General features: G+C 50.7%; 1 protein-coding gene across 1 annotated transcript; it reads right to left on the bottom strand.

The window, feature by feature from the left end:
• Positions 1–7,317: 7,317 nt before the first annotated feature.
• Positions 7,318–15,449, bottom strand: SLC30A3 (solute carrier family 30 member 3). Its single transcript, XM_011356484.2, has 8 exons — positions 15,138–15,449; positions 11,487–11,668; positions 10,911–11,057; positions 10,661–10,814; positions 9,868–10,066; positions 9,537–9,642; positions 9,141–9,275; positions 7,318–8,169 (listed from the first exon to the last, which is right to left on the bottom strand). The coding sequence occupies exons 1-8, from the start codon at positions 15,230–15,232 to the stop codon at positions 8,021–8,023; spliced, it is 1,167 nt and encodes a 388-aa protein (XP_011354786.1). The 5' UTR covers positions 15,233–15,449; the 3' UTR covers positions 7,318–8,020.
• Positions 15,450–23,985: the final 8,536 nt, after the last annotated feature.

The raw sequence follows: 23,985 nt of genomic DNA, 5'->3' as shown, positions 1-23,985 counted from the left end.
TGAACCGACACACTTTTGCACATTATGGTTCAAAATGCTCCAACATCATCCAGGAAGAGCCTGCTTTATGCAAAGAGCTATTAGCACATTACAGGGACAGGAAAAGGGGAAGAAACTCATTTTTTCTTCAATTTACTGTGAGTGGGAATTTAATATGTTTAATCTTATACCAACTTTACAATTATTTTGCAGATGAAAGTAGCTCAGAAAAGTTACTGGGTGGCTTAGTCGTATAGCTAGGGTTCACATACAGGACCACTTGATTTCAAACCCATATTCATATATATATATATATATTTTTATATATATATATTTTTTTTTAAAAGTCAGTTGGAGTTTTCACAGCATCCAGAACCAGTGGGAGTGACAAGCCACACAGATCTAACCAGCCAGAGAACAAGTCTAAGGTCTTGTGGGGAGCCTGTTTCCTGAAAAGAGCAGCACAGATCTAGAGTCAGAAAAGACCACAGAATTGGGTTTGGGCTGGTTCCCGAGGAAGGGGCAAGCTTTGGCAGGTGGGTGGGAGGAAGGAGAAGAATCTTCCAACACAGCTTGAACAGAGGAGTGGTCGTTCTGTGTCTGTAGCACAGTGAGGAGATCCACCTAGCCCGAGCAGGCTGTTCCTGCTTTGAATCATTAGGGTTGAGAGTCTGACAGACCAGACTAAGAGGTTTGGGAGTAGATTCCAATAGAAATAGGAGTTCATAACCACAGATGCTGTTGGGAGAAGGGTGAGACAAGGTATAAGGCTATCTTCTCTGGGGAGATCAGACCTCTCCTGTCCTGCGAATATTAACCTTTCTCAGGCTTCATTCCAAACCCTGGCCCTGACAAGTTCTCCCACAGGTTCCTGGAGGACTTTGTTGGTTGGAAAAGAGAATCATTTATAGAACCCTTCTACTCCTTCCTAGAGCTTCAGTTACCCTTCTTGGGCTATTTGAACAAGTCAGAGATTATTTTCCCACGTACTTGGGAATCTGTCACACACAGATTCCCACAGAACTCAGAGTCTCATCCTCAAGTGGAAGCAGTGTTTGCTGCCAAGCGGCATACACACTCTACTCAGTTGCTAAGTGGTGGGAGGTGTTTCTGCCCTGATCCCTTCTTTGGCTCTCCTAATCATAACACAGCTCTAAGTTGACTAAACTTTTTTTTCCCAACAACCAGAAATGAGATCTTATTACATTGGGAAATAAAAGACACTGTCTGCAAGAAACAAAAATAGCCCTTTAAACAAGCCTGTTCTACATTTATTGAGAAACAGCTTCATAGGCTCCAAATAATTATTTACCATAAAAATTTTTTTTAAAAAGTTTTCTGGTGTCCTTTCCTCCTGAGATGCTTAAGAGATTTGATCTATTTCTTTTTAAAAAAAATTTAATATACCTCGAATTTGTGCCAAGCACTATTCTAGCACTTCTCAAATGTTAACCTTCTTTCTGACTTTTACTTTTGGATAACCCTTATTCTCTCTGAAAAGAAGTCTGACCTAATGTGTTCGCTTATTATCACTGCAAAGTCATTTCCTCCAACTCTTTACTGTCTGCCTTAATGAAGAAGGATAGCCCCTCAAAACAGGCATACCACTTGGAGCTCTGCCACCTTTATCCCGTTCCTGCCTCTTCTCACTAACGGGTGGCAGCCAGGTGCCAGTCCATGTACCTTAGGGCTTTAAGTTGAAAAGATAGAGTTGGAAGTTTCCGTGCAATGTGGACAGCCATCTGTAATTTTGTAACAATATCCCATAGACTGGAGGGAGCCGCGGGGAGGTTGGCTGTGGGGAGGTGTGGAGCAGAGAATGAGTGCCCAGAGGGAATGAGCACCTCGGGAAGACTAAGTCTGGCAGCAGCATCTGGAAGAGATGGGAGACGGGAACCATTCCGCCACCAGGGAAGCCAAGCAGGATGTTGTCGCACTAAATGCAGATGATGAGTGAAGAGGGTCTGGACTGAGAGAGGAATGGATGTTGTAAAATACTAAGGATAGGAAAGAGTAGAAAAGGACTCTGTGGTGTGGGTCCTTGAGACTAGGAGAATGAGAACTGATGTAGACCGCCAGTTCGGGGTAGGAAAGTATGGATTCTGTTTGGGCATGATATTGTCAAGTGCTGTGGGACATCTATATGGAGATGTCATGTAGATAATGAAGCTGGGGAATTGGAGCAAGATGTGACAGAGAGAAATTTATGACATTTATGTGTGACAATGTAAGTGTCATAGAGCAGGAACTTTATCCACTAACATCCCAAGTACCTAGAACAATATTGAGCACATAGTAGATGCTCAATAAACATTTGTTGACCGACTCATCAACATAAACAGCTTTGTGGCGGTAAGGTAGACACCAAGTTTCATGGGCTTAGTGAGAGACTAGTTTAGAGGCTGGGGTCATTCACAAAGAGGCAGGAAAAAAGCAGGTGTTGGACCTGAAATAGTCTAGAATAGGCTGGGAAGCCTGTGACGAATCCACAGGAGATTAATGAAAGGATCACTAAATAGGGCTCAAAGGGAAGCTAGACACTGAGCTTGTGGTAGGGTTGGGGAGGTAATGTCCAGCGCAGGGCCTTAGGCAAGCATGTTGCACACCCTGGAAGACCCTTGAAATATCCATTCTTTCCTCGTTGAGAGGCCCCTGGTTAGTTACCACCGAATGCTATTGCAGATTGGCTCTGCGGAGTCAGTTTGCAAGGCACTGGCTTATTGGCCCGTTGGTGGGAGCCTAGGGCCTAAGAAGACACTTGGGCTTTGTATTGACCCCATGTCCATTTGTTTGCCGTCTTTCCGTCCTTTTATTCCTTCACCAACAGTCAATACTGAGCGTTTACGCGGTGGCAGCCTGTGAGCAGGGTGCTGGGGAGGCAAACACGAGGAAGGCAGTGCCTTCCCTCGAGGGCAAACTCCCCCATCACTGAGCCTCCCAGAAGTCCTGGATGACAGTCCTGATCCGAACCCTGCCCTGGTGCAGCAGATGGGCGGCATGGAGGGGAGCAGGAAGGTGATCTCTGGGCAGATTTCACAGTCAGGAAAAAGCAAGTTTGTGATTGTAGGGTCTCACGCCCGCTTATTTTGGTAAACTTTAACTCTATGATTTCCTGGGTTTGGTTCTCTATTGTTTCTCCCTAGGTTTTTGGCTACAGACAGTTCTTTTAAAATTTATAGCCTTTCTTGGTTGAGCCAAAGGAAACAAGAATGGAATGGAAGGTTCAGACCGTTCGAGTCAGAGAGAAAGTCAGGCAGTAAACCCTGGTGCCAGGTGTCATGGGCACCGTACCAAACGGAAGAGGACTCAGAACGGGCGCACCTGGAGACCCACCTACACAGTGCTTTTCTGTTCTGTTCTGGGAAGGTTTTCTGTTTTCTTTTGAGCATGCAAACTGTTGAGAGAGATGCGGCAGAAGGGGAAGTCAGAGAGACTAGAAGAAAGAGAAGAACTCCATGGGCCGTTACTGGCTTTGAAGATGAAGGGGGCCAGGAGCCTCAGCCCTACGACCTACCACAAGGAATTGCATTCTGCCTGCGACCTGCATGAATGTGGAAGTGGGTTCTTCCCTCGTTGACCTCAGACACCTTGACTTCGGCTGTGCGAGACCTTAAGCTGCAGGCCCAATCACGCTATGCTGGACATCCTACCCATAGAAATTGTAAGATAATGTGCTGTTTTAAGCTGCTAAAAAAAAAAAAAAAAAATGGAAACTGTTCTGTACAAGGAGCCTGCAGCCTTTCCCTAGGAGAGCAGCTCTAAGTTAGGGTAGGGGAGGCTGTTGATGGCGGCACTTTCTTGATGGTGGCACTTTCTTTCCCCACATTGGCGAGGCACCCACTTAGGAATTAAGTGGAAAGTCTCCCAGAGGGCAGGGGAGTTCTGGTGCTGGAGGGGAGGAGGCCATGAGATGTGTCCTTCCCATGAGATGTGCCTCTAGACTGGTGCCCAGTGCAGGGGGACATCCCCAGCCCAGAGGAGACCTGCCTTCTGAGTGAGCTTCGCCCTGGCCTGCTGGGGGTTGCTTCCTGGGGCTTCAGGGTGCTGTAGCACGGGAGCAGGGAGCGGGACTCGGGTAGAGAGAGGGCAGGGAGTGAGGCTTAAGGAGGGAGGCACAGTCCCCGGCAATCCCAGGCCCTCCTTCTACCCATCCTCCCCACACACTTTCTCTCGCCCATCCTGGCAACAGGGGTCACTTTCTGTGGGATCATGTGTGATCCCAGCTGCATCCACAAGCGCAGGCTCTGCCCCCACAGTGGCCTGGGGACTGCCCAGAACAGCCCAGGAGGTACTGATCAGGTGCTGGTGGGCTGGCCCTAGCGCTCCCAGAGCTGGGGATGAAGAGTCCTTCAACTATAAAGGAAACTCCCTAAACGCAGTTCTCCCCGGAGGTGGGGAAATCTGCTAGGAAGAGGGACCAGAGGCTTTCCTATCCTGACAGGTTCTGCGATTCCCTCCAGAGCCTCCAGCTGTCCCGCTGCTACCATGGCGCGGGCCTCAGAGGGGCGCTGCTCCCCCGACAGTCTGGCTCAAGGCAGCCAGGTTGGGCCCAAGGTATCTCCTTTAGACTGGCTTGCACTGAAGTCCCTGAAGGGGCAGCGGGGTCACTAGAGGGGCACAGCTTTACCACTCTGCTCTTCTTCTCAGCCCGACAGACTGCTCCCCTGGGCTGCTAGGTGTCAGCCCTTGTCCCTTGGACAGGAAGGTGTGCCTGTCCCCGGCCCGCTGGCCCAGGAATCCCCAGGTGAGCAACACAGTGAGGTGGGTGGGGCCTGTCCACATGCCCGGATGTTCCCCCAGCCCAGTCTCTGCACCTTCCCATTCTGATTTCTGTCTGGCTCCTCGGTCTCACGTCTCTTGTGAACACTCCTACAGCTGCATCTTCAGGATGTCAAAACTGTCTCCCGTCTCCCGACCACCTCATTCTTCTTGGGCTCTCCCTTTCCACCGGCCCCTCTCTGCCTCACAGGCGGCCCTCTCCCCTCTCCTTCCTGGTTAACCAGCTGTGTAATGAGCTGCCAGGGCTGAGTTGATGGATGATGGGCTTTCCCGTTGCTCTGCTCTTCCTCCCCCTCCCTTTGTTCCCCTCCCCTTTCCAGCCCCTTCTCGTCTCTCCCTCCACCACATATTTTATCCTCAGGGAAGGGCTCGGCGAGGGAAAGGGCCTCTGGATAAGCCAGTGGAGGAGGTAGATAGGGAAGATAATAGGGGCAGTGCAGGCAGCTCCTGCAGATAAGGATATCCTGGACTCCCTCAGAAGTGCTGTATGAGGGAGCATGCTCCTGATCCTCCCCACCTTCCTTGTCCCTGACAGGGCCATGACTGGAGGTGGGTAGAGAGGCAGCAGGGCATGAAAGAACAGCTGGGCTGGGGACTTACAGCAGTAAGAACTTAGTTTGCATCTCTGACAGTTATTAGCTGCATGGCCTTGGGCAAGTAAGCCTCAGTCTCTCCATCTGTAAAGTGCAGGTACTATCTACCTCAGAGTGCCTTGCACCAAATGTAATCTCAATAAATGTTGGCTCCTGTGCCTGCTGTCAGGGTGCTGGGCCACCCCTGAAGTCTTCCCTGCATCCTGGATTCTACTCAAAAGCTAATTCTTTCCCATGAGCCCCTCTATATGCCAGGCACATTCACACCCACAATGTCATGTTGTCCCTGTTTTTCGAATTAGGAAAGCTAGAAGGCAGAGAGGTTAACAGTGACCAGAGTAATTGTAGGTAGAGGGCTGAGGCAAGGAGTCAGAGTCCAGAGCCTCAGGACACGGTGTGCCAGCAGCAGCAGGTTGCAGAGAAAGGGTTTGCTGAGAAACGCAACTGAGCAAGAGCTTCTAAGTGGCCAGCTCTGCTCCTGCCTGTCACTTGCTGGGTGACCTTGGGGAAGTCCTTTTCTCTGAGCCTGTTTCCTTTTCTTCATCTTGCAGGTGGCATGGACCACATGCTTTGTGAGGTCCCTTTCTGCCTTCAACGGTCTGTTCCCTCCCCTGCAAAGGGACCCGGCAGGCCTGCAGCTCAAGGCCCTTCAGAGGGCTAACATTTAGTTCTCATTTTCTTCACCCTCCAATTCCTCATCCCCACCCCCACCCGTTCACTTGGGGCTTGTAATCAATGAGTCGTAAAATGAGAAAGTAACAGGAACTAGCAAAGCATGGAGAACAGCTGGGGCAGTTCCCGTGCCTTCGAGTAGGATGGACGGCCAGTCTGTCACCTCATGCCCAGCTCAGGCCATCAGGCCAGCAGTGACTCACCCAGCCTGGTCCAGGGGGGCCCCCAGCTAGAGATCAGAGTGTGGAGGCCTATTTTCAACCAGTCCAAAGGCCTCACCTTAAAACGAGTAATGAAATCTGTGTATTGACATGGAAAGATGCAGCCAGGATGTGTGGTTGAGTTGTAAAAGCAGGTTACATGATAAAGTGATCTCATTTATGTTATTATATAGAAGTGTTTGTACATATATAAAAATATGGGCGAGGAGGCTCCAAACTGTGAATAGCAGTTATCTCTGGAAGCAGATTATAGGGAAAACATTCACTTTCTACTTTATACACTGTTCCTTTGTTGGAACCTTAAAACAAGCATATATTTATAATATGGTTTTATAATAAAAAAAGGAGATGATTTTATAATAAAGATATTTCCATTATGGAGGGAGGGGCTTGTAGAAATTTGCATGAGCTAATAAAAAATGCTCAGTGCCTCTGCTTCAGGCTGGAATTTTATCATCCTAGGGAGGGAAGGTCAGTGAATGCCTGCTGATCCGAAGCACTAGATCTAAAATCAAAGCACAAAGAGTTTGATTTTTAAAAAGAGAAAATCAACAATCCCTCAATGAGTCTGGTTTGTAAGATAAAAATCTGTCAAAATATGTGATACTTAAGACAAAAGGGAATAACTGTAATGAGGTCCTTGGTGTCCGCAGCCCAAACCTGCACTCAGGGGTCTGGGCAGTCAGGGCAGAGGGCCCCTCCCCTTGGCACCAGCCGGCTTGAGGGCTTGAGAACCGAGCCCACATCAGCACTGTGATCCAACCACTCTCCCCCAAAGAGATGCAGCTTCCCTTCAGCCGGTCTGAGGCCACTGCTTTCTCCTGCGATCAAGCGCAGGACAGGTGGGGACTCTCCCTGAGCCAAGGACCCAGGCTCAGGCACACGGACAATAAGGGAAGGTAGTGAAGGGTCGAGAGGGTTTTAGCTTACATCAGAATAGGTATCTGGTGAGAGGGGAGCCTGGGAAGGGGTCGGAGGGCTGTGGGAGGTCACTTGGACTGCAGGATTCTGTTGGTGCCCAGATGTCTGATTCTATTTCCCCCTCCTATAGAGCCAGCACAGGGGCTGAAAGATGCAGTTAGACATAAGTTAGTTTATTGGTGGAGCTGCGGCGAAGTCCTCCCTCTCTCTGGGATAGCCGAGGGCACAGCACCAACAGAGGGATGGACACAGACCCCCAGACAGACACATGGATAGTGCAGACTCATAGAGACCATAGCACAGCCACACAGGCACAGAGACACACAGGCCACAGCACCAAGAAACACACACGCACGCGCACGCACACACACACACACACAGACAAAACCACAGGGCCAGAACACACGGACAAAGTGTGAGCTTTGGGGCTCCTGCATAGACAGAGCAAGGGCCACGTGGGGAGGGGCCTCTGCTGACCTCCCCCAGGCATAGGCACACTAACAGCACAAAGATAGGCAGATGCCCCAAGCCAGCCAGCCTGCCACACAGACAAATGGACTGCATGGAAGGGACGCTTGCAGCATCCCAGGCCGTGGAGAGCAGGGACCAGGGAACCTCCACACACCCCCACTGCACTGATTTCCTGCTCATCTCAACTCCCGACCCACTTCCCCCCCACACACTTTGGTCTTGGCTACTGGGGCTGGGGGCTGGGGAGTCGGCAGGTGGGAAGAAGGCGAGAGGAAGGAGAAAGGGGGAAGGGCCTGGCTCATCCCTGCTCTGTGAGCAGGGAGGCAGGTGCTGAGAGTCCAGGGCTGAGCCAGGGCCTGGCAGTGGGGTGAGGGCTGGGCCAGCTCAGGCTTGGGGGGGTTCCCGGCAGCGCAGGCACTGGGCCATCTCGGGCTGGTACTGCTCGACCTGCAGGGTAGAGCTGGAGAATCCAAACCGGGAGTGGAGCCGGGATGTGGCTTCGGCCAGGACAGCTTCAGGGTCTGCCGTGGAGTCTGTGGGAGAGTGATAAGAGGCAGCAGGTTCCCAGGGGAGTCAGGAACCAGGCAGGGGTGGGGAGTCGGGAACCAGGCAGGGGCTGAGATAAGGATGGGTGAAGGGGGACCTAGGGACTTGCACAGCATTAAAGCCAGGCTTCAATGGGGAGCTTTATTTGCTTTCTGCGTTGTATGAAATGCATAAAACGTCAAAGAAAAGGTTGGAGACTCATCCCTAATCAACCATGCTAATACACTAAACCATTCTTATTTTTCTATTCTCTTCTGCTCTTTGAGTATCAATATACAGCTGTATTTCAGCAGCCACACCACCTGATTTTCCAGGACAATCCAGATGTTAAATATTCTGTCCTATGGTCTCTCTAGAGTTACCATCAAATATTCCACAAAGTATAATATTTTTGGCATCCAAATTGCATGTCTCTGATTGCTTCTTGCATCTGGAAGATACTCAAAAATCCTTTGTCAGCTTGTGAGTCACCATATATATTTTTAATGGCTGAATCATAATGTAGATATAATTTTATATTCAGCTTTTTTCTCAGCATTATACCATAAACATTTTTCCTAGTTGCCATACAGTCTTCATAATCATCATTTTTAATAGTTACATGATACCTCACTGAGTGGAGGTGCCGGAATTTACCTAACCGTGCCCCATCCCTAGGCCTGTAGGCACTAGTGATCTCATAAAGGGTTACTGGTTCCCTGAACTTCCTCAGGGAGGGCGAAACCTCCCCTAGAACACCTCGTCCAGGGCTCCCCATCTCCAACATGCATGTGTGTGTGTGTGTGTGTGTGTGTGTGTGTGTGTGTGTGTGAGAGAGAGAGAGAGAGAAACAAAGAGAGATGGAGAGAGACAGACTTTAACAACCCCGGTAATTCAGGCTATCTTCCTGTGTTTGGAGGGGGAGGGGAAGGGAGAAATGTTTCTAGGAAGTAACTGGCCGGGGCCAGTGTGGACTCACCGATGGCCAGATGGGCGGAGGCAATATGGTAAGTGAGCGTAAGGGACCACAGGTGCAGCTCATGAGTTGCCCGGACTCCCGGCACTGACAACAGTGTATCCCTCACCGGCTCAAACCCCACATTTCGGGGGGTACCTGCAAGCAGCAGCCACTGAGCTTTATTTCTGAGGCCGCTCATGCCCAGGGGCAGACCCCACCAGACTCCACCTCCCCATCCTGCACCTACTCGCCCAATTGATCCCCACCATTCGCCCTGTGCCTGATTCCTCCTTTTGCCCATAGACCCCATGGCCCTAGCCTTCCTCCTCACACTCTCTTCAGAGAAAAGAGAGGCTCCCTGTGTTGGAGTGAGGTCAGAGGGGCCCGAGGGGTGGGGAGCAGTGGCGTTTGATTCACCTTCCATGAGTACGCGAAGAACATCTCGAAGGGTGGGAGCCGTGGACCCAAGAGCACAGATAGAGAAGAGGAAGGTGCTGATGGGGTCAGCTGCTTTGTACTGAGGCTGGAGAGAGAGACACCCCTAAGCCCAGGAACCAGAGAGGAAGATCTAGGGTGGCCTGGACAAACAGGACCTACGAGGCCCCCAAGAACCCTGCCGAGGGGAAAAGGACCATGATTCTGGGCCCAGAGTCCTGGGGAACTGGAGTTGGGGAGGGAGGCTGTAGGAAGGAAGGGATGGTGTGCCGGGTTGCGGGAGGAAGGCTGGGGCAGGCCCGATGGACAGTACCTTGAAGTAGATGAGGATGGAGGCAGCCAGCACCCCAAGGCTCTGCAGGAGATCCCCCAGCACATGCACAAAGGCCGCCCGGACGCTGGTGTTCCCCAGGGGCAGGGGCTCCTCAGGCCCCTCCTCCAGCGGTGCATACTCAGCCCCCCTAGACCCATGGCTGTGGGAGGGCCCAGCCTGGTGCAGCACAAAGGCCATTCTGAGGGGGAAGCAGAGCCGCTCAGCCCGGCAGCTGCTCCCAGCCTCCTCTGCCCTATTTCCACACCTCCTCTCTCCTCCCCAGGAGCTCTTTCTCCACCTATTGTCTCCCTATTTTTCCAGCCCCAGGAAGAAGACAACATTGTCCAGGAGAGAAAAATAATGCAGCCTCAAGGCAAGAATACAGCACTTGGTGCCAGAGATGTGGATTCAGATGCTGGCCCTGCCACTAAATAATTACGTGGCCTAGGCAAGTCACCTACCTGGTCACTTCCCAGGATCTATTGCATTAACTGTATACTAGGGATGATACGACCTACTTCATGGGGCGGCTGTGAGTTTTAAATGAGAAAATCCTGATGAAAGGCCCCAGCTAGAGTGGCTGGTATCAGTAGGCCTTTAACATTGTCTGTTGACTCTAAGTTTTAGGTCTCTATCCCAGTCCCTTCTCTGGCATTCCCTGGGCAGATTGCTGAGAACTGTGTGTGAATTGCTGTGTCTAGCAGAGGAGGGGAGGGCCGGCTCTCTCAGCCTGGAGGAGGACCCCTTGCCCTGAGCCCCATGTGGTGCCTGCTCCATACTGGATGGAACATACAGCAGATTGGCACAGACTGCGATGCTGGCGGTCAGCAGCATGGCGCCCCCCTCGATGTGGTAGTCGCTGTGCAGCAGGCGGATGAAGGCCAGGTACAGGAGGATGCCAGTGACCATCCAGAGGGAGACCACAGAGGCCAAAGCCCCCAGAGTCTCTGCAGGGGGAGACAAGCTATCAGAGATTTGCCTGGAACCCTAAGAGGTGCCCTCAGGCAAGCCTGGAGGGTCACCAGGTCATACAGGGACCTTACCTGAGCGGTGCCAGCCAAAGGTCATGGTGCGGGTGGCTGGACGAGTCGAGAGCCAAAGGGAGAAGAGGCTGGCCATCATGCTGCCCACATCGGCCAGCAGGTGGGCTGCATCGGTCATAATGGCCAGGCTGTGTGCTAAATATCCACCTGCAAGGGAAAAAATGTACTGTCTGGTCCCACAGGGTGTGCGTATAGGCATGGAAAAGAGAGTGGGGGGACATACACCAAAACGTGAACTGTCATTTTTCTCTGATGACGGGATTACAGATAGTTTTTATTTCACCATTCACATTTTCTAGTTTTTCTACAATGACATATTTTAATCGCAAGAAAATACAGCTTTTAAAAGACCAGTTAACACCAAGAAGCCGGCCCTGGCCCTGTGGCCCTGGCCTTTGCCATGAATTCTCCTTGGTCCTGTCTCTCAGCCTCTCTCATTTCCGGAGTCCCGAGCATCCAACCCCCCGCTTCAGCCATCCCCATCTTCTCTGTATCTCCACCCAGGAACGTCCCCGGGACTCTGGGTGGAGAGTGGCTTCGGGAGGATGGAGTTGGAGGAGCTGCTCTTTGACTTACCCACCACCTCCCCGGCCATGAAGACACAGCATACAGCACAGGCAGCACACAGCTGCCTCTGCGCCTGCAGCCTCTCAGGGGTGAGACCCGGCTGTGGCAGGGGGTCCCTGTGGCAGTGGTGGAATGGCATCTCCACAGGTTTGGGCTCCTCAGGGACGGGTTCTGAGGGTTCTGTGAAGAGACTGAGGCAGGCAACATGGTTCATGTGGCCTGGCCTGTGGGCTGACCTGTTCCTCACTCCCAGGCCCTGGGTCCCACAGACTGTGGCCCAACTAGCTCCTTCCCAAGGCCTAGTCAAATCTCATATGGACAAAGGGCCATATGAGAGGTGGGATCTAAATAAACAGCTCAGATCCCAGGCTCCCTTTTCCTCTCACACACACTTCCCACCTGGAAAGCACATTAGAGACAGTGTAGTCTGACACGTAAAGGAATTAGAAACATGAGGCTCAGAGAGGGAAAGGACTTATGGAGGCCACACAGCTAGTTAGTGGTAGAGATGAGACTAGATTCCAAACAAATCAATTCATTATGATAGGTACCATAAGGAATACAAAATGAACACTATCATTGAACAAAATCCTTTCTGATCTCTGGGAGCTTTTGGTGGACAAATGTTAGCTAAATATTATGGTATGTAGCAGAAGGTAGCCATTGCGATTAGAGCAGTTAAAGTGCTATTGGGGCTCAGCTAGAGAGATACATTAACTTAATGAGGAAATCGGGGAAACACGAAAAGAGGCACCATGAGAAGGGCCTTGAAGGATGAGGAGGATTTTGATAAAGATGAGATGAGCATGCCAGACAAAGGCAATACAAAGGGCAGGTGGCGTGTAAGTGTGGGGTGGGACTCAGCACATGATCCTGGCCTCAATGCCTCCCTCCCAGACCCACCTCCCGTGCCTCCACTCCCAGATCCATCACCTGCTCTCTCTGGACACAGCTGAAGTATGGCCCTTTAAAGGAGGAGTGGAACTTTGGGACCCAAAAAGTCTGAGGTTCCTGACACAGAGAACTAATGGCCAGATTCCAGAGCTGGGTTGTCATGGGAAGGACGGCGTGTAGACTGCTGTGGCTGGCAATGGTAGCAGTAGGAACACTGACTTTGGAATCTGCCACATGTTAGCTGGACCTCAGACTGACCATAAGTAACCAGCAGAGGCCACCTTAACTGTACAGTGCCATAGGATGCCCTTGATGAATGGGGCTGAGGGCATCACCTGCAGATACCAGAGGCTGAGCTCAGGCTGACTGAGCTTTAGGTCTGCTCTGGCCCAGTTCTCACTCTACTACTATCCAACCTGAATCCCACAAAGGACAGGACCTTCCACAAAATAAAGGACCTAAGTAGAAAAAATACAGTCTTGGAAATACTCACAGATGTGTGACAAGAATACCCATGAGTGAGAATGAATGCTCCGGATAGAAATGTGATCACAGCAGTAAAGCAGGAAAGGGTGTCTAGGGCCTTCTGGCTGAGGAAAGCTCTGACAAGTGGGTGAATTAAGGTGTGCAGGAGGTTGGGGGGACATTTGGTGCTCCTCGGGAAAATTCAAGTGCTAGTAGTTAGATTAATTCCTTCCAAGACCTAGAATCTGGCTGTGTATGATTCTAGGTGTGTTTCCAGAGAAGATGAGGAGATGAGGGTGGCTTTGAAACCCATCCTCATTCTTCAATGAAGTGTGCCAAGTATACACATGCTGAAGCCCTGTCCAGTGGGAGAGACAGATGTGTCACAAATGACTTACTATGCAAGGAGAGGTTGGGGCCAGCAGGGTTATTATGAACAAAGGATTTTGGAGCACAGGGGAGGCAGTAACCAACTCTAATTTGGGGTGAGGAAAGCTTCACACGGGGAGATGTATAAGATAAGATCTAGGTGGAGAAGGGGAATCTAGACAGACACATGGAATGAATGACAAGATACGCAGCTTGGAGTTCATATGAGGAGCCAGAGGAAGGGCTGAGGAAGAAAGTGATGAACTCCAATGAACATAAAGGAGATACACTGACTGATTTAACAAATCTTTCTTGAGCCCTGAGATGACCCTGCTATTGTACTTGTCTGGGAAGAGAGGAGAAGAGATGGAGGAGTCTGGAAGAGACTAGGCCTGAGTGAAATGTTAGAGGAGGGACAGGTAGGTAAGGAAGAGCCTCTTTCAGGCAATACTGCAGGATTTGGTGACTAATGGTCATATGAGAATGAAGATGAGCTGGGAGTCAAAGACGTGGGTCTGAAGAGCAAACGGAGGCTGGGTGGCTTTGGGGCAATGGGTAAATGCCTTTCCTGGTCCTGTAACGCACAATGTAGCCAGTCATCAAGATAGCTACCCATCAACAAGCTGCTTCTTTTTGTTCTGCATGAATTGGGCACTAAAGAACCTCCTTGCTGGTGTGTGGGTGTGTGTGTATGGGGTGGGGGGTGGCACTACATGTTGTTTAGAGAGAAGGTAAGACAGTTTTCTCTCCCTGGCCCTCTGAAATCCTCAACGAACAACAAATAATATTGAGTGGGGTAGAGAGGTGTAGGAAGGGGAGATGGCCTGAAGCAGAGTCAACAGGATATGTGAAGAGATGCCAGGGCCATGGCTGGAGCCCCCACAGCTGCCCACGTCTGCAGTCTCCTGCAGGAAGGAGTCAGACGCGAAGTCTTCCCTCCCTCTGCGCATCCACTCCCCCACCCGCCCAGGTTTACAGCCCCCACCCAGAGAAAAGGCCAGAAACACATAGAGACACCACGTCAGAGACAAAGGGAGAGGGGCTGGAAAGGAAACAAATATTGGGAAAGATGAGAAAAGAGACAAATGGACGGTCAGCTAACAGACAAGATGGCCAGCGGAGGTGGCTAGGGAGGGCCTGGCGCGGCCGCTCGGGGAGACAAGGCGGACAGAGCCGGCGGGCAATGGGCGCGGGAGGCCGGCGGGACGCGGAGGCGGTTCTCCCGCCGCCCCCGGCCCGCTGTCCCGGCCGCTCCACGAGCCTCATTTCACACCTCGCCGCCCCCGGCCCCGTCTGTGCGGAGCCGGGAATACCCCCTGCCGCCCAGATCGCACCTGCTCCTTCCTTGCCGCCCCCTCGCTTCCCGGTGCCCGCCCGCCCCAGGAGCCCGGAAGACCCGCTGCGGAACCCGGGCCCATCCTCGGCCCGGATGCCCATAGCTGGCCACGGCTGGATGGGGCGCCCCGAGCCCGGGCGCGCGGAGGGAGGGGCCGGGGGCCTGCAGATGGGGCTCCGAAAGCCCGGGCGGGAGGTGCTCCCACCGCCAGGGCCCCAGAGCAATGCGGACATCGGGGAACCTGGCGCGGACTCCGGTCCGACGGAGGGCAGTTTCTCGTAGAGAAGACAGACGCGGCGGGGGGCGGCGGAGGGGTCCGGAGGCTTGGGGGGCAGGCCGGGGAGCCGTTTTGCGGAACCGGGAGAAAGAGGGTGGCTGCGGGAGGCGTAGCGGGCTGTTGAGCCGCAGGGGTCGGGGCTGGCTGGCTGGCTGGGGTCTCCATGCGGCCGCAGGGGACAGAGCCCCGCGCCGCGAAGCCGAGGGAATCGCGGTGCGCTGGGGCCGCCGGCCGGGGCCGCGCCGAGGGAGACAACGAAATGGACGGATGGCAGGAGGGTGGCGCCCCCCGGCCGAGGACTGACCCAGGCCGGTCCTACCTCTTCAAACGCAGGCCGCCACCAGCGCCGCCGCGGTCCCGGGGGCTCACCAGGCGAGTAGTCTCCGAGCCCCCCGCGGCGGGAGAGGGCTCCATGTCCCCGTGGCCCCGGCCGTCTAGGCCCCACAGAGGGAGAGAGAGGCGGGGCCGGCCCCGTGCCAGGTCTGAACGGGCAGCTGACCCCCGGACTCCCCGCAGGGCCGCGGGGCCACTAGAGTGGAGGTAACTGCGGCGGCTGTGGCGAGTCCGAACTGCAGATCCCGCGGCGGCTGGAGCCCCGCCCCGCGTGGGGCGAGCTCCCCAAGCCCCGCCTCCAGGCTTTTCGGCTTCTCCCCCACGCCTAAGCCCCGCCCCCGCAGCCCTATCCCCATAGCTAAAGCCCCATTGCCCCGCGCCAAAGCTAGGTAGGGGCGGCGGGAGCCGTCTGCGCCCCCGCCGGGTTCTAGGGAACGCCTAATCTCCGTAACCCCGCCCCCTCAGTGGACTAGCCCCGCCCCGCCCAAGCCCCGCCCACCGGTTCCAAGCCAAGTTCCTCGAGCCTAGGAACCTCCCTGACCACCCTTCACCCAAGAAGCATTGTCCCTAGCATGCCCGCGCGGGGGCGTCCCCCACTTCCGCCACTCCATCACTTTGTGGCCCCAGCCCCCCACACAGTCGGAAACAGGTGTGGATCCATTACCTATCTTGAGAACCAGAAAGAATGTGGGGTGAGCAGTGTGGTACATCTGGGAGAACTCCAGGGACTCTGGCCAGAAACCACTCTGTAGAGGATGTGGGGTCAGAATTCGTGAGCAAAATCTGCTGCCAAGCACTGTACCGTTCATTATCATTTATATTTATACAGAGATATTGTATGACAAAAAGCTTCTTGCTCTCCTTCAATCCATTATTATCCCTATTTTTTGGATGAGTAAACTGAGTCCCAGAGAAAGAAGTGTCCAGGGTCGAACAGCCAGTGAATAAAAGGCAGAGGACTGGAATCCCATCCTCTTTCCCTCCCGGGTTCAGGGCGCTACACTGGTGACTGCAGAGTGCCAATCTTCTCACTCGGATTTCTGAGGCAGCTGGAGGAGGGAGGAGCGACGCCACCTCTCTGGGGTCACAAGCCACTGTTCCTGGAGAGAGGCTGCGGTCAGCTTGCCAGCAGGTGATTCCTTACCTCTAACCCGTAGCACCTTCCCCGGTCATTACCTCATTTTGCCTCGTTTTAACCGAAGCCCAGGGAAAGGAATGACTTGCAGCAAAGTCGGTGGCCGAGCCGGGCGTTGAAGCTTCATATACTCAATGCCCTCTTGCCCCTCACACCTACCGCCACCGTAGAATGAAAAGGGGATGGTGACTGGATTGTGCACTCCAAGCTGTGATACTCTGTGAAGCGGAGGGTCGGGAAGAGGAGAAGCAAGAGCATGGATGGAGAACCGTGGAGAGTGCGAGGGGTTGGGAGCCCAGTCAAGGAACTCATCAACCTCACCCCTCACAACACATGGGCATCTTGAATTAGGGACATTATTATTCCATACAATGAGACCGCGTGCGCATTTCCAAAAAAACGAAAAACTGGAGCACGTGTCAGATGAAGTGATTGGAAGTGATGGGGTTAACCCGGGAGAGCTTCGCGGAGGAGGTGAGGCTTGAGCGGATTAGGCAAACTAGCTGGGCCGCGGGCTGGCTGTTCTGGCGGGGGAAGAGTGCGGCTTGTGCCAAGGTTTGCGGGCGGCGTGTGCGACGGGATCGTACTGAGCCGGGGAGCTGTGAGGCACCGAAGAATGAAAGGGTATGCGCGGGCCCTCTGCACCGCGCCTTCACCCACGCCGCGCCCCGGGCCCTCCCCCCACTCCCTGCCCAAGGCCTAGCCTAAAGCCTACGCGGGGAGAGGGCACACTGGGGCGAGGGGATGTGGTTTTCTCCCTCCAACGTCCCCTAGAGGCGTTGGGCATCAGCTCTTTCCTTGGGTTATAGGGGGCACACTGGGGCGGCGAGAGGGGAAACCACCAGCCAAGGTCACCTTGTAGGCCCGTGTCATAGCTGGCGTGGAACTCCTCTCCCCGCCCGCCTATGCCAGGGACCCGGGCACGTCCTTCCTGGCGCCGTCGGTTTTCGAAGCTCGGCACCGGCCTGGGGCTTCCCGGATTCTAAGAGCCTTGGAGCTGGGACCAGGAGGGGCCACCGTGCACTCCAGGGTTCAGATGTGGTAGGCTCGCCCGAAGTGGCTTGGGCAGGAGAGTTCAAGATTAGGAAGAAATCGCAAGGCCCTATGCGGGGAAGGGGCTTCTTAGGCACGCCTCAGCTGATGACGACAACAGGGGACGTGATAGTAACAATGGCTTCCTCCGGGATTTCCCTTCCTGGGCAGCCCACGGCGCACAGACAACAGCCCCAGGTACCCGAGAGGAGGCGCAGACGCTAGCACATACCCGCTCCGCCACCCAGCAGGGAGCGAGCAAGCCGGGAAGGGAAAGGAGCGTCGGAACAGTTGGATTACAGGGCTGCCCTCCGCCGCAGCTTCCTGGGTGTCAGGCCTTGGAACGCGCTACCTCCGGATGCTGGGAACACCCGCGGGGAGAATACCAACAGTTGCCTTTGCTTGGAAATTTATGCAAGAAAGGCCTGGCAGCGAAACAGACTGCTTGCACCTGTTTCTCAAAGAGCCACTAAGTGGCTGTGTGAAAATCTTTGCAAAGGGTCCTCTTGAATGCCGGGTCTGAGGAAGACAATTCTGCACCTGACGAGGAGCTAGGAAAATTATGCAGCAGTTAGGACAGCTTAGGGTTGATGCCCTGTATAGAACAGTAGTCTTGTAAGAACTATTCATTCAACATTTACTGAACACTTATTTCCTGCCACGCACCTTGTTAGCACAGTTGGGGATGCCTGGTGATCAAGATAGCCGTATGTCCGTCCCCTCCGGGCTTTAACCTGATTGCACGAGATTTCTATTCTGCAGGTGTTACTGACTTACCCACATGCTATTACTGCCTGTTCTGTCCTGCCTCAGGTATCAATCTTCCCTAAAGTAAGTCCTTAGGCCACTCTTAGTCCTAAAGGCTTGATGGAGGCAGGAAACCCTAGATATTCCCAGGAAGACAGATTAGTGCCAGCTTCCAGAGAAGAAGGTAGCAGAGCAGGTCAGAAGGGGACTTCAGGGGAACCCAGGCTGGACCAGTTCGTTCTGGGAGAGGAGAGCAAAGCCCAGCTCTGAGGTCTGGATTTAGTCTGGGCTATAGATCTCAGACATGATTTGAAATCCAAGCATGTGGGCAAGGTCCAAGCCAGGCTGAAGGGTGTGAGGTCCACTCTCTGCTCAGTTTACCTCCAGGAAGCCTTTCCTGACTCCCTCCAGATGAGCTATGTGCCCCTTCCTGGTGCTCTGAAGACCCACTGTGCTTATGTGATGGTAGCACTCGCCACACTGTAAGGAAGTCATTTGCTTGTCTGTTTCCTTCCTAGAGTACAAGCTCCCTGAAGGCAGGAATTGACTTTCTCATCACTGTGTCCTGGGCTCCCCCTAGAGGCTGACACAGTCTACCATAAAGCCATCCTAGAAAGGAGGAGCCTATTGTCAGAGTGGAAGCAGGATGGAGGAAGTAGGATTTTAGCGGGAGATGAGAGAAGATGAGGGAGGGCTGCAGCCTAAATGTCATCTCAGGGAGGCATTTCCTGACTCTCAAACTAGGTTAGTTCTCATGTATGCATTCTTACTGCACACTTCTTTTCCTTCCTTAGTACTTATCATACTGTAATTAAATTGTTATTTAGTAATTGTTTCTTCACTTGATTTCCAGGATACCAATATCTGATTTTCCTCCTACTTCATTGCCTGCCTATTTTCAGTCTCCTTTGCTGGTTCCTCATCTTCTCAACTTTCAATGCTGGGGTAGTCCTGGACTTGGTCACCCTCTTCTCTTACCTTTCCACACTCACTCCATGGAGATATCATCCAGTCTGAAGGCTTTAAATACTATCTAGAAACAGCAGAAAGCACTGGTTGTTGAAGCTAAGTGGTGAGTACATGGAGGATTATTGTACTATTCTATTTTTGTATGTGTTTGAAATTTTCTATTAAAAAGAAACTTAAAAAAGGCATCCATATGTTGATTCCCAGATCTCTCACTTGAATTCCAAACTCAAATACCCAAATGCCAGCTTGACCTTTCCTCTTTAATGCCTAATGGCATCTCAAGGTTCATTAGTCTAAAGCTGAGCTCCTGATTGTCGCCCCCGTCCCAAACCTGCTCTTTCAGCAGTCTCCTCATGTCAGAACATGTTAACTGCATCCTTGCATCTGCTCAGGCAAAAACCTTACAGTCATCTTTGACTCCTCTATTTTTACCCCATATCCAATCAGTCAGCAAATCTTGCTCCCACCCTTGTCCAAACTACCATCATCTGTCTTCTTGATTACTGCAGTAGCCTCCTAGGTTGTCTTCCTTTTTCTATCTTTATTGCCCTATAGTCTATTCTCAATCCAGTGGCCTGGCAATGTAGGCCAGATTTCATCACTCTCTACGCCACTCACGGTCAGCCACAGGCCTTCCACTGGCCTACAAAGCCCTACACAATCTAGCCCACTCTGATCTCATTTCATGCTACTCCCACTTCACTCCCCAGCCACTCTGGCCTTTGTGCAAGTCCTACAACACACCAGGCAAGTTCCTACCCCAGGGCCTTTGCATTTACTTATCTCTACCTGTCATACACTCTGCCAGCTGTCTTCACAACTCACCTGAGACCTGCTTCAGGTCTTGGATCAAATATCACCTTCTCAGACTCTCTCAGCTTATCTTTTTAACAACTGCAACATCCTCTCAAAAATTCTCTATTTCCGCCTCTTGCTTTGTGTTTCTCTATAGGCATTATTATCACCTAATATACTATACATTTTACTTATAGTATTTCTGTCTATCTCCTTTCACCAGAATGTAAGTGCCATGATGGCCGAAAGTTTTGTCTGTTTTGTATGCTGCTGTATGTATCACTAACACCTAGAACAGTGTCTGGTACATAAGAGCACCCAATAAATATTTGTTGAAGATATTGTCTTTCTTCTACACTAGATTATAATCTCTGAGGACAAAAAGAGTTTGACCAATTATCATTGTATCCAGGGTACTAGGCATAGGGCAGTGTTTAACAGATATTTGTTGAGTAAGTGAATTGATTAATGAAAAGGACAATTTATGAGAGGAAATGGTGTGAGAGCAATGATATAGAGGTGAGAAAGAACAGGAATATTTAGTGGGGGAAAAAGACCAGTCTGATTGTTATGGAAGGTTCATTTTAGGGCAATAGTAGACAGTAAATTCGGAGGGGTAAGTTGGAATCAAGTTGTAGAGTTCATTGCTAGATTTAAAAGGTCGTTTTTAGAGCATCTTGTAGGCTATGATAATGACCAAAGCACCGCTTTACGAATATTGATCTGGTAGTGTATCCAGGATGAAACTGACAGTAGGGAGAGCAGTTAGGAGGCTAGGACAACAGCGTGATGTGAAAATCCTTAACTGGGATGCTTCAAGGCTGTGGGAGCTGAAAGAAGGGACAAATGAAATAGTTATTTATAAAAATTAATAAGACTTTTTGGCCTGAGTTTGGGGAAAATTATGAGTACACAGTCCAGGGATGTTTGGGTTTCGAGCATCATTACCTTGGAAATAGTCATAACTTTAACATAGGGAAACGAAGAGGAACAACCAGTTTGGGGGCAAGATCATGAGTTCAGATCTTAGAGTGTGGTTTTGAGGCAAAGGGAGACTGGCATGTGGGTGATACTTAACTGATTCTAAAGCATAGTTGTGACAGCTGAAGCCATGGGTATAGATTAGATCTCTGAACAAGAGAGGAGAGAGCACAGCAGGAGGTTAAAGACCAAACCCTGTAGAATATCCATAGTCAGGAGGTGAACAAAGGAAGAGGAGCCAGCAAGGGAGACAGAAAACTTACCAGGGGTGGAGGAGGAGACCAGAGTATTGCAGATGTGCAGAAATGAAAAGACTTGAAACTAGTGGAGTTGAACAGAAAGAAGATCTGAACTCATGCCCCTAAACTGGTTGTTCCTCTGGGTTTACTATGACTATTTGCAAGATAATGATGCCCAAAACCCAAACATCACTGGATTATGGACTCATTATCTAAGGTCCAAAATCTCTCCCCAAAATGAAGCCTGATATTTTTCACTTCATTTAGTCACAATGCCTGAAATTCTACCAGTTATTCCTTTTGTGTTATTAAGAATTAAGTGAGTGAGGTATTATAGTCTTTCTTATTATAAGCTGAATTAGTGTTTTAATTGAATTGTTTTCCACCTAACCCTTAAGGATGAGATCATTTTATGGAGATAATAATTTTTATTAGAAATTTTGAAAGAGAGGAAGTGAGAAAGGTAATTTTGGAGTTCTGACTGCTTGGGGTTATTTTGGAGATATTTTGAATACTAGTGAGCAGCATGAGGGTACTGAGTAGGGGAACAAGAAAATGGGGCTCTAAAGGCTGAGAGAAGGATGCAGAAAGAGGATGTAAGGATACCAAGGACAATTTGCAAATTTTCCTTTAGGGAAAATCCTGATTTTTCCCTTTCTCCCAGAGACAAAATGAAAAGCAATTTCTCTCTTTACAATATTGGGAAGGGACAGGATAGACAGGATGATGATGATGATGATGATGATGATGATGGTGATATGATGATGATGACAAATAATAGAGCATATACCATGTGTCAAGCGCTGTTCAAATGAAATATTTAATCCTTTTTACAACACTATTATCTCCATTTCACAGGTGAGGTAGGTATGCCCTGTTAGCTTATCTTTATGTCTGCAGAGTCTGGGGTTGCAGATCAGAGAGGACAGGGGTATAAAGCAAACTTTTTAGCCGATAGCCCTTTACCTCTTGTCCCAAGATGTCTGCCCTGGGGAAGACAGGCAAATTAACTAGGCCAACGGTGTTTTTTGGTCACATGTAGTACATATGCCTTCAACTAGGGGGAGAGATAAAGAGAGACATTACCTAACATCACCCATAAAAGGAGATGAATGTCAACTACAGCTTTGGTCTGTCTCTAACCTAGATTTTAAAGACAGCTGGTGTGAATGAGAAGCAGTCATGGTATAGACACCGAACTTGGAGTCAGAAGACTTAGGTCTAGACTTCACTGGTTGACCTTGAGCAGGTCAATCATTCTCTCTGGGCTGCACTTCCCTCAATTATAAAATGAAAATAATGGATTAAATTTAAGTCCCTGAGGTCCCTTCCAACTCGAAAACTGCACAATTCTAGAACCTGGTGGTTGGGTATGACAAATTGTGATCTCTCTCTCCTACTGCATATGTTTGAAAGCGTGATATTTTGGGTATAAATATGCTAATGTCTGCTGTCTGTATGTGTGTACTCCAGCTATATGACTAAAACTTTAGTTATTTGTGGGTAAATAAGGGACGCTTCTTGGTTTTCTTGAGGAGAGACCAAATGGCTCTGTGAGGCAGTAAACTAGAAGATCCCTCTGACTCAAGGTATGGCGGGAGGGCGAATGATTCCAGAAAAGGTTTTAGTCTGTAATCATTCTCCAGCATAGTTATTATTTTCTCTATTATTTTTACAACCAAACCTAATTTAGTCTTGACACCAACCCTGGGAAATGACACAGGTTTTTACAGAAGAGGAGAATGAGACTCAGAGATTAAGTGACTTGTCCCAGATCGCACAGCTTGTTAGAGCCAGAGCGGGAACTCAGATCTAGGGCTTCTGATTCCTGGCTTGTGTGTTCTTCCTAGTTCTGTGCTGGGTGTTAGAAGAGACCTTGTACATAGGAAACTGAATCGCAGGGGGTCTGTTTCTAGGTGAAGGCAAAGTGGAGACTCGCCTCTGGCCAAAGGATGCCAGTCCTTTTGCCTGCTCTATTTGCATCTCTGCAGCACTGGCTATGGTGTCATTTCAGTCAGAGCAGAGGCTCAGAAACTTAAAGATAATGGCTATTTCAAGAGCCATGAACTATAATTAGAATTAATTAGAATGTCAGAGGGCAATGATAAGAAGTAATAATATTCTGGAGCTTTTGGCAAGATGTGAAAGATGTTTACTAATTCTTCTCGGTACCTAATTTGCCCTTTTTCTCAGGGTTCACTTCTATAAAGCAGGGATGTGATCATACCACCTCTCAGGTTGTTGTGAGGATCAAAGGAGATAATTAAGTAAAAGTCCTTCTGAAAAGGCATATAAAGGTTTGCTGGTTCATTCAATCAACCAACATTTATTGAGCATCTACAATACTGCAGGAACTGTGTCAGGAACTGGAGGAAGGCTAAGATAAACAAGAAACGAGGAGTTCAGAATCACCATTACCATCTCTCCCACTGCCCTCTTCCTGTTTACACCATATGTCTCTTGTCTAGGACCACATAAGGGAAGATGGGCTCTGTAGTCTTGTCCAATGTCTTAGGGAATTCATGCTTAGGCCCAACCTCTGGGCCTGCATTGGACCAGCAGAGGGCTCCCTCTGCTGTAGCTCATTCAACAAATCATTACTTCACTTACTGTAAACCGGGCATGGTTCTAGGTACTACAAAAACAATGATGAACAAAAAGACAAAGTCCCTGCCCTTTGGAGTTCCCTGTCTGCCGGGGAAGGCAGACCTTAAACAAATCAACACACAAATAAACATATATTCACGAATTATCATGAGGACGTTATGAGGTGGGGAGAAAGAAGTGGAACTCCATTTAGAAGGCTTCTCTGAGCAGGCACAAAGCTAAGATCCTCAAAGGATGTTAAGTCCTGGGAAGGAGTCTTCCAGGCAGAGGGAGCAGAGTGGCCAAAGGCCCTTGAAATGTGAAGGAACACAGTGTCTTCAAAGAACTGA

The sequence above is a fragment of the Pteropus vampyrus genome, unplaced genomic scaffold, assembly GCF_000151845.1.
Source record: "Pteropus vampyrus isolate Shadow unplaced genomic scaffold, Pvam_2.0 Scaffold28, whole genome shotgun sequence".
NCBI classification, from domain to species: domain Eukaryota; kingdom Metazoa; phylum Chordata; class Mammalia; order Chiroptera; family Pteropodidae; genus Pteropus; species Pteropus vampyrus.
The sequence above is the reverse complement of the archived record's forward strand: the minus strand, read 5'-3'. Positions and strand labels throughout refer to the sequence as shown.